The sequence below is a fragment of the Belonocnema kinseyi genome, chromosome 2, assembly GCF_010883055.1.
Source record: "Belonocnema kinseyi isolate 2016_QV_RU_SX_M_011 chromosome 2, B_treatae_v1, whole genome shotgun sequence".
NCBI lineage: Eukaryota > Metazoa > Arthropoda > Insecta > Hymenoptera > Cynipidae > Belonocnema > Belonocnema kinseyi.
The window spans coordinates 116,703,184-116,713,928 of NC_046658.1; the positions used below are offsets into that span (position 1 = coordinate 116,703,184).

Consider the following 10,745-nt stretch of genomic DNA (forward strand, 5'->3'; position numbering starts at 1 on the left):
TTCACTTTCGAGTGCCGAACATTTTTTAAAAATTGAATTCGGCCAATTTCTATTAACAAAAATAATTAGGTTAAAAAGATTACGATTTTATACAATTTTGAAAGCATTTTTTCAATTTTGAATCCGTGCATTCTAAATTTATAAATAATTGATTGAAAAAAGTCTTTCAAAGCTTGCAATTCAAATATAATACGTATGTTCAGTTTTGAGCTTACTTTTTGTCTAGTTTTTGCTAATATGCCTCGTCGGATTTTTGTTTAGCAGCAGTTTTGATCCAGATATTTTAGTTGAATATTTTACGGTTGTTAGCTGTAAAGATTCATAATCCTTTATTCAAAATCTCAAAACAGGTCTATAAAATTGTTGGTAACATCGTTTACAAACTTGGTCCTACGCATGCAACTGCGCATTTCTTTACGTCACGATACCTTATATTTCTGTTACAATTAAGGAATTTTAGGAAAATATTCATAATTTTCAGAAACTGCTTCTTAAGTTAAATGAACATTTAGTATATTTACTATAAAAGTTACGGAATTTGATTTTCAGCAACCTAATTTCATAAATTTCAGTTACTTTAGTATCTTAAATGTGTTGGGATTTTCTGAACATTTCTAACAGTGTCCTGATTGTTATATTATCACAATTTTTATTTGCCCAAGAATTTTTCTTTCTAAAACATAATAACATAAGAAAATGATTTTTTAAATATTTAATTTCTATACAGTATACAGTCAGAAAAAAAATTTTATGTGTTCTATTGTATATTATTTTTTTAAAGTTTCCGAAAAAACTATTTAAGCAAATAAAATTCTTTTAAACAAATAGAAATTTGTTAAGCATTAGAAAAAAATTATCAAATTTATGTAAATATTCAACAATATGTAAACATAGGTTTATATTCGTGTAATTTTGTTTATATAAAAAATTAATTGATATTCACGTAAATTTGACAACGTATGTAGTATTTTCAACGAAAACAGTAATAATTAAAGAATCTAGTGAACATTTTAGAATTTTATCTGTCATGAAAATTTCATAAAATTCTATATAAAATTGACGGAACGAAATTATTTCTTTGGATTTTTGTAAATTGCAATTTCCAAATGAAGAATTTTCGTTTTCAAAATTAATTAATTTAAGAGAAAAATTTTATTTTGAATTATTCTCTAATAATAAGGACAACGATTTCTATTCTTTCACTTTTACATCACATCTTTTGAAAATTAGCATAGGATTCTGTTCATAACCTTTGCCCATATTAAATGAGGTTATATGTATTTATTTATCTGCGTTAGTAAATATTAAAAATTTTCTGCAACATCAGTTTAGTTCATTAAAAGTTCCAAATAAATAATTTTATTTGACGATAAAATTTATTTCTGAATGTTTCTAATTATTATTGCAAAAACGGAAAATTTAAATTATAAAGGTTTTTTTTTAATTTTGGGAAATAGTTCTGTTCTCAACATTTTTGTTATAACAATTCGATTTCTTGGAAAATTTAAATGATTTAGGTTTTATTTTGAACGATTAATTTTTATTTCAAAACATGTCGAGGAAGAATTTCGAAGTTTTTAAAATATTTTTAAAAATTGTTTGATTGAATACACTTTGTGGGAAAACTGAATTATTTCAAAAGGTATTTCAAATTTCTGGAAAATTTGAAAAGGTTCAAAAATAATTTTTCACTTAAAAAGATTTCAACAAATTAAAAAAATTCGATTTTTGAAGAATTCAAGGAAAAAAGTCAGAAGATTTTTAAGAATTTTGAAAGGTTAAAAAGATTTAAAAAGAATCCAAAATAAAAAGAGTTAAAGAAGAAACTGGAAGACTTTTTGGAAATGTTTTGAAATTTCCAGACGTTTTTCGAAATTTTAGGATAAATTAAAATCATTTTAAAAAGTAATTAGATGTTTTTGTAAAACTTCAAAATTTATTAAGTAGTTGAAAATTTTAAGGCAATTTTAACAATTTCGAAAAGATTAAAAATATTTTGAAATATTGAAAGATTTTGGAAAATTATTAAAATATTTTTAAAAAATTTCAATCGTCAAGAAGTGCTAAATGTGTTTTAAAATTTAAAAAAAAATTAAACAATTTTCGGACCCTTTCTTCAGAATATCTGAAATCTTCAAAAATCTTTTTAAATTTTCTCGAGAAACCTGGGAAAATTATATTTATATAACCTTAAATCAAATAATCAGAGAAACTTGAAAAATAAATAGTAATTGTATTTTGTATTAAAAATTATTTTTCCCTGAAAATTATATTTTGCCTTAAAGTCTACCCTTTTAGTAGAAACTTCATCTCTCTTATTAAAATTGCAATTGTTTGGTTAAATTTGGTCGTTGTTAACGATTCAACTACAATGGTGAAAATTCGGTTCGCCTTTTTGGTTGAGGATTTAACTGTTTTGGTTGAGCATTATTCAACTACTTGGTACAAAGTTCAACTACTTGATCAAAACGTAATTTTTTGGTTAAAGATTCATCATTTAAGTTTAAATTTAATCTATTTTTATACAGTTATTAATCTTCTTGGTAGAAAATGAATGTATTTGTTTTAAACTTCAACTATTTGGTGGAAAATTACTCCTTTTTTAAATCCATGTTTTAGGATAAGAAATTTAACTATATTATAGATAATTCGTCTCTTTTGGAAAATAATTATTTTTTTGGTTGAAAATAAATCTTCATTGCTTGAGGTTTGAAATATTTTGTTAAAAATTTGTCTGTTTGGATGTATTGAACGATTTTTGATTTTAAATAAAAATCTTTTTTGATTTATATATCAACTATTACATTGAAGTTTTCAAAAATATTTTTGAATTTTTAAAAGAACCTAAAGAAAATTATATTTTCATAATCTTAATACTCCTTATACTCGTTATGTTTAAAAGTGACAAATGATTTTATTTAATTTTTCAATTCTTTTTCTCAATAATCTTTTTAATAATTTTTAATAAAATCTTTTTTCACTTTTTAATTAATACTATTTTTGTTAAAAATACTAAATAATTCGTCAGATTCAGGTAAACGTTATTAATTTGTTTGTTATAAACATTTTAGGTGGATAGGAAACTATGTTTTAAGGTAGGTTCAAGTATAGGATACAGATCTGGTTTTCCTCCTGGCCACTTGGACCAAGTCTCAAGAAAAACAAGTTTTTTTCGGAAAGTGTGCTATGTGGGATAGGCTTTTAAATTTGGAAAATTATTTACAGTTTTTGTTTCAATAATAACACAATACAAAATGAAGTTAGCCTATTTACTCTATATTCACGTCTAAAAAAAAGCAAACGATAGCCAAATTAGTCAAAACAGTAACCTAAATCTGAAGTAAAATAATGCTACACTTATGGATCACATAAAATCCCCGGGAGAAAATTTGGTAACTATTTCAAGACTTTATACTGAAAACTAAAACCAAATTAGAAGACTGTTTTAAAAATTATAATTTCTATTTCTTTCAAATACTCTTTTATAATCTACTGTAATATTAAACTATCCGTAATTGTCTTTTTTCAGCCAGTAAATGTAATTGTTCGAAGACCCTGTTGCATGAAAAACAAGGAAATGTGTGCTCCTCCCATTCCTCACGAGGCAATTATTAATTTTTAGTTAATTTTCATTTCTTAGTTAATTAAGTACAAGTACCGAATAATTAAGTCATTCATTCTTTATCCTTATTGATAAGATTGATTCTCTTTTCCATTCAGCACTTTATTTACCTCATACTTAAATTACGTAACGGATTGTAAATCCTCCAATAACCCCCCGCCCTGTAACGAACATTACAAAATATTCCCCCCCACCACCACCTCTCTTACTGTACGTAATGTATGGTCTCAAGAAGTAATAAGATACGAGACATGAAACTGATAGAAAAATTTTTGTATTTGAGATAATATATACTTTGGAGGGTGAAAACTTCATTTCAGAATTTCCTGATTTTTCCTTGATCATTTTTACATTTTCTCTAACCATTGACATTCAAATACCAGTATTTTAATCTTGTAATGTTTTTAAAATAGAATCTGTCATAAAAGAAACAAACCAATATTTCAGATACAGATTAAAATTTTTTAAACTTATTTATTTATTTAAAAAAAAAAATTTTACCATGAAGATGTCTTTTTAACTAAATAACTGAAGTTTCAACAAAATAATTAAATTTTTTAAAATACGATTGAATTTTCAACATAAAAAAATAAAAACATAACATAAAAGTGTAATAGTTGATATTTCATACGAAAAAGATGAAACTTCATTTTAAAAAAACATTTTTCAACCATAAAGAGAATTTCAACAAATATAGACTTTTCAGCCATTGAAGAAATAAAAGTTCACTTAAAATTCTAAAACCTTCAAGCCAAAAGACAAATTTTCTCTACAAAAATTGAAATTTCAAGAAGAATATATGAATTGGCTGAAAAAAATTAATTTTAATAAATAGTTACATCTTTACCAAAGAGATCAACCTTCATTCGAAGAAATAAATTTTCCACAAAGTAGTTAATCTTTTACCCAGCCGGTTAAATTTTCAATTAAAGAAGATCAGTTTTCAACCAAATAGTTAAACTTTGAACCAAACAGATGGATTTTCAACAAAGCCGATGAATTCTCAAACAAAAAGAATGACTTTTTAACTAAACTATTGAATTTTTAAGCATATAATACAATTTATAACTTAAAAGATAATCTTCAGGAGGAACAAACTGCAAAAAAGAAATATAAATACAAGGAAAATAAATTACTAACAAAAATATTATATCAGGCTTACCACAAAAATTCATTTTTAAAATTAACTAATTTTCTGCTGACCAATTTTTTATTTTTCCTGAACATTAATTTTCAAATACCGGAATCTTAAACTTGTAATATTTTAAACCTAGAATCTAGAAAATCTAGAAAAATTTTTAATTTATCCTGCTTGACAGTTACGTAAAATTATAAAAAATATCCTGACTTTTGCAAGATTTTTTTCTAAATCCCTGACTTTTCCCTAAATAATAAAATTCCCTGATTTAAAAAAATGGTTGTTGTCGATAAGATCGTTTTTCACTCACCAGGTTTCTTTGGCGCGTAAAGTTAAATTCATATTAATTTTATGTCCCCCCTTGAGCTGTTATGTAATTTAAGTACGGTCCCTTATCAAAAAAGGAGTTTGCATATTTTATAACATTTTTTTTACTTAAATGAAAATAATAATTATTTTTGATGTTGCTGTTGCGCAGGGTCATGTCTAAGTCTCTTGATAAGATCCACTAAAAACACGTTTGTTATTATTACGATAAGAAATTTAAGCTAACATAAGAGTTTAGCAAAAAAACATGTAATGAAAAATGATAATCTTTGAAGGCACGTAAGCTCTTGCTGAAACACCTAGCAGTCTCTTTACCATGTAGATTGTAGAGTGGTATTGACTTAGCAACGTACGCACGCGCGCGGAATTCCATCATAAAACGTTTTGAGAAAGTGGCATTCCAATCCAAATATGCCAATTTTTTGTCGGCAAGACTAAAGTTCGGATTTTTTTTAGCAATTCGATTATTGAATAAAAAATAAGAATATATGCGAAACTAAAATTCAAAATATTGAGAATTCTTCGAAATATTTGCTAATTTGCTGGGATTTTTAGAACAATATGATTATAATTAGTTCAATAAAAGAATATTTGTGAATTAGCATCTAAATACAAAAAAAATATATTTTATATTGAATTAAGAATGATCTTTTTTTGAATAATGCAATGCTTACTGGGAAAAACGTATATACATCACATGTGCGCGAAGAATTTATTACCAGGAAAGGTTATCATTTATTGCAGAATATAATTTACACGACGAAAACTCTAGTTACACATAACATGAATTACAATAAAGCTTTTCTCAGTATTATCTTCTAATTCCTGATAAATTCCGGGAAGATGTGCGTTGTCCTAACCCAGTTAATCCTAGAGAAATTCTTATTCCGAGTACCACAGATCATTAAATTAATAAATTGATCCGTGATTAAAATTTAAAATGACAATAGTTGTTCGGTGTCATTTTTTTGACTGAGGTTTAGATTTTTTACGTATTTCTAAGGAACGTGAAAAGTTATGAGTACTGTAAACTGGGACTAAGCGACCCATATACGGGGTAAAGCGGTGCATCCTTAATTCTGTATTTAAAACGCGATATTGTTTTTTGTAGTTCTTAAAGTTGAATTTGAACCATTTTTTTTTGCAATCTTCTGCAATGTTTAACTAGACGAAACAAATATCGCCCTCAGAAATGCAGAATCAAGAAAATTTGTAAACTAAGTCTTGCACTCCATAAAAAACCTTATACGAACTGAGAAACATTGGTGGTTTTAATACATTTAACATTATTTAAACAAATGTAATTTTAATATAAAATCATGAAGTTTTCAAGAAGACTTAAAATTTATAAAAAATGTAGGAGGTATCATTATTTTTAAACTGAAAATTAACCTTTTTAAACCAAAATCATTAGAATTTAATGGTTCATAATTTCTCTACAAATTTAGGGTACGTTTTTGTTTTACACCAAAAATTGATATATTGAAACAAAAATCATTATAATTCGAACAAGATTTATAATTTTTTCACAATTTTTTATTCTTTTTGTGGCAGGAAGCATAAATCAAAGTTTCATATTAAGTAATTATATTAGAATTGATTGTTATAATTAAAGACCAATATCATTCTAAGATTCCTGCTTTATTATTAATTAACAATAATAAATTCAAATTGCATATGGTCTGTAGAACTATAGAATTTTAATAATGATTCATTTGTAGTCGATACAGATATTTCACTTGACTCTCGCACTGTTTGTTTCGCAATTCAAACTAATAATTTTTTTTTAATTCAACATTTTGTGTCAATTTTTTTTTAATTAATTAATGACAATTGGTATTCATATCAATATTTACATGAAAATTACAGAATTTCGATTTGGACTTTCCGCAAAAAATACGCGTTTTAACTTCATAACTTAATCCATAACTCGAGCATTTAACCTTTGTTAAAAATAAGTATTGCTATAAAAATATTGAAACTAGTAAACGAATGCATAAAATCGTTAATATTCTTATTATGGTTCTTATGGTTCGAAGATTTCAAATTTTTGAACTGTTTCATGTTATATTAACCTTATTTTTACAGGAAATTGGTTATTTTAAATAAAAATGATTAGATTCCGAAAAAAATTGCCAATTCTGAACAATTTTCTGTTATGTTATGTTTTGGTGTTTACAGTCGGAAATTATTGTTGTTTTTTATTAAAAAATATTATATATTTTAAAGAATATTTACAAATCTTTCAACAAATTTAGGTTATTTTTATATTTTCACCAGAAATCGGTAATTTAATTTAAAAAAATTATTAGATTCCAAAGAAAAATACATTTTTTTGCACAATTGCAGCGTTTTCACCCTAATTAACGAGATAAATATTAACATTTTTGCCACTGGAAATCGATGCTTTCTAACCAAAAAAGATTTTTCGTCTAAAATTTCTATTTTTAATAAAAATAATCAAATTTCAAAGAATATTTACTTATTTTATTTATATTTATATTATAACAATTCTTAAAATAATTATACCTTTTTTCCTGAATTATTTTCTATTATTTTAGATACTAGATATAATAGATAATGTGAAATACAAATATTTTGTAATAATTTAAATTTTTTATTTTAATTTAAAAATCGCGAGAGATAAAAAAATAGCGCGCGTAGCCTCATGTGGAAAAATTCCTCGGAAAGTACTCTACGGAAAGTCGAATTGAAAATTTCGTTGACTTTACGCGGAAATTCCACTAATTTTTCAGCTGCAGATTCCAGCCTGAAATTGCGAGTTTGTTTTCTATGTTTTTTAAAGCGCGCAACTTTTGAATTTTATTTTTTAAATATTGAATATTTTAAAAATTGATAATAATTTAGCCTGTATGTCCTTGAATTTTTATTTTTATATTCACGGATACTTCTTTTCTTTTTTCCATTGGGTCATTTCCTTTCGGTTTATCCCCACGGCGTCTCGTGAACATCGCCTTCACGAATCGCGGTTATTCCAGTTATTTTCGAGGCGAACCGGCAGACAGTTCTATTCGCTTCAAGCGTCGACACGTGGTCGGTTTCAGCTTGTGCAAAAGTGCTTTCTAGTGTCAGAATTGATCGTACGTGGTTTTTCTCTTGGATTATTATATAAAAACATGAAGCACCCAACGCCAGAAATGCTCGTAAGTTTCTGTTTGGATAAAAACTGTAGCTTTGATATTCATTTTCAACAACTGCAGATGCGCAAAGACAAGAATGCGCATACATGTTCATACAGTACACGTGTGCGCGGAAAACGAAGATAAAAAGTAATGTGATTCGAAAATTACTGTGCAAAATTTTCTCGTCCAAATTTCTGTTCAAACTAAAATTAAACATTAGAAATACAATCTGGAGGTGGATTAATAAGGCTAGTTGCTGGAACCAGGATTTTTTTTATCAGTTAATAATAAAAACGTATGTACGATTTTGAAATGTAATTAGTTATGTTAATGTTTAGTTGGGCTCAAAAACTAGTCTCATTGGCTCTTCTCCTTTTCTTAACAAAACGAAGTTAATTTTTTTAATTTAAATACAATTTTACAATATACTTCTTATTAAAAAAGATAAAAGATTTTTGGTCTGAGTATTAATTTTTAATCCAAAAGGGCTACTCAGGATAGCTACAAAATTCCAATTTTTGATTTTTTCTCGACTTTTTCCTGACCAATTTTTCATTTTTCCTGATCGTTCTAAATTTTTCCTATTTTTTGAAGCTAATAACAAAAGCAAAAGTAAGATCTTAAAATGTCATTAGCTATGCTAATGTTTAGTTAGGCTCAAAAACTAGTCTAATTGACTTATCCTTTTCTACATAAACCGAATTTAAATTTTGTTGTTTAAATAAATTTTCATAATAAATGTTGTATACAAAAATAAATTATTTCTGGTCTAAGAATTATTTTTTTAATCCAACATGTTCATTCAGGGTTGTTACAAAAATTATAATTTTGGAATTCCTTGACTTTTCCTGACCAATTTTTCATTTCCCTGGACCAAATCCATTTCAAATCAGGCAGATTCTACACTTGAAGTCGCAGAATCTCTCGACGATAAAGTATGTTGTTAACATTTTTACGAAGTTATGCATATTTGAATTTTTTGCTTTGGTTTTCACAAAACCCCAATTTTTTCTTTAAACTTATATAATTTTTGACCGAATTCAGATATATTTAAGATTTATTTTCAGATTCTGGTTGAGCTAATTGCCTTCTTTCGAAATCCGCGAGTAAATTTAGAAAAATTTAAAAATTAACAAAATGATGGCCGTTTTTCTGGAAATATTAAAAGTTGACTTTCCTAAAGAATTTTCAAACAACAACAGATACAAAAAAAGGTTTAAAATGTACATTGCATATCAGTTCAAAAAGTTCTTTTGATCATTTATGCAATCTTGCACAATTTCCGATAAAAAAATACAATTTTTATAAAGAAAAAAATCCTTTTGACCACTACAGCTAGTTTAGCCCGCATGAAACTTATAGAATGTTTTCTTTCAATAAATAAAAATTCATAAAAAATATTTTTTTTAATTAAAAAGGTGGCGTTTGCCCTCCTTCGCAGAAATTGCCTATATGTTTCTAGTATATCAATTTTTTTCAAATTTTATATATAAATGAACTTTTTTAACTATATCAATTATTTTCTCCACATTTTTTTGTATATGTTGTTTGGAAAAAAATGCGGAAATTCGATTTTATGAAGAAAAAAAGTTTTCTGGCGATTAACTCTACTAGAATCTAAGAATAAATCTTGAGTATCTCAATTAGGTTAAAAGTTATATAAGTTTTAAGAAAATGGGATTTTTTAAAATACGAATAAAAAAATTCAAATACGCATAACTTAGTAAAAAAATTCTTTTTCACAAATCGCAAAAATACATATCGCCTAATATCATTACCATATTCATATTCATTACCAAAATTTCTGTCTCAGTATAAAACTTGACGTTAATTTAAAAACTGATACATTTTTTTAAAAAGGCCAATACGCTTAATGTGTAGAACATAATTAATTAATTATTTGTCATTAATTATTTTCCATGTAACGTTTACAATTTTGTCCAAGCTTTCTATTTTATTGCGGGGGCAGTTGTACATTTCCAAACATTTTCGAGTTAAAATCCTATAGTTTACAATTTAAAAGTTAAATGTACCGCCCAGTCAAATTCTATTTTTGCATTCCGTGGACTAATTGATCACATGCTGTCTTTTAAAACAGTTCATTCGCCTGCAAGCATAAAATACGATTGACTTCGTGATTTTTACGTCACTACGCAAAGAGAAGTTGACTGTCTTACAGAATTTTTTTTTAATTATGAAAACTGATTTGATGTGCAGAGACAATGGAACCGAAAAAATTTTCATTCCTTTAAAAGAGCAATTTGAATGTCTGTACTATTAAAATACTTTTGTACATTTATTTATCGCGATTGTCTGAAGTTGGACACCAGAATGATTTCAAAATTCATTGAAAAACATTTTCATAAATTTAAGAAAACGGAATATCCATGTCATTAAGTGTAAAGCTGTCTCAAATGAAAATATAAAATCATTATTTTCATTTGTTCGTATAAGGGACCGTACTTAAATTGTGTATCAGCTCAAGGGACTGGAACGGTTGCGAGATTTTGTTGAG

At 26.2% G+C, this 10,745-nt stretch overlaps 1 protein-coding gene across 6 annotated transcripts in view; it reads left to right on the top strand.

Annotated features, from left to right (window-relative positions):
• Nucleotides 1-10,745, top strand: part of LOC117167717 (hexokinase type 2) — an 84,011-nt gene that overhangs the window by 17,265 nt on the left and 56,001 nt on the right. Inside the window, exons 1-2 of one of the 6 annotated variants that reach the window (XM_033352854.1) lie at nt 3,292-3,392; nt 3,530-3,604. The exons of 4 other annotated variants lie outside the window; for them this stretch is intronic. In XM_033352854.1, the coding sequence (XP_033208745.1) occupies nt 3,360-3,392; nt 3,530-3,604 (108 nt within the window). In that variant the 5' untranslated portion in view covers nt 3,292-3,359. Of the gene's footprint in view, nt 1-3,291; nt 3,393-3,529; nt 3,605-8,118; nt 8,252-10,745 lie in introns of those variants that run through there. One more of the 6 variants, XM_033352860.1, reaches the window with a different exon arrangement.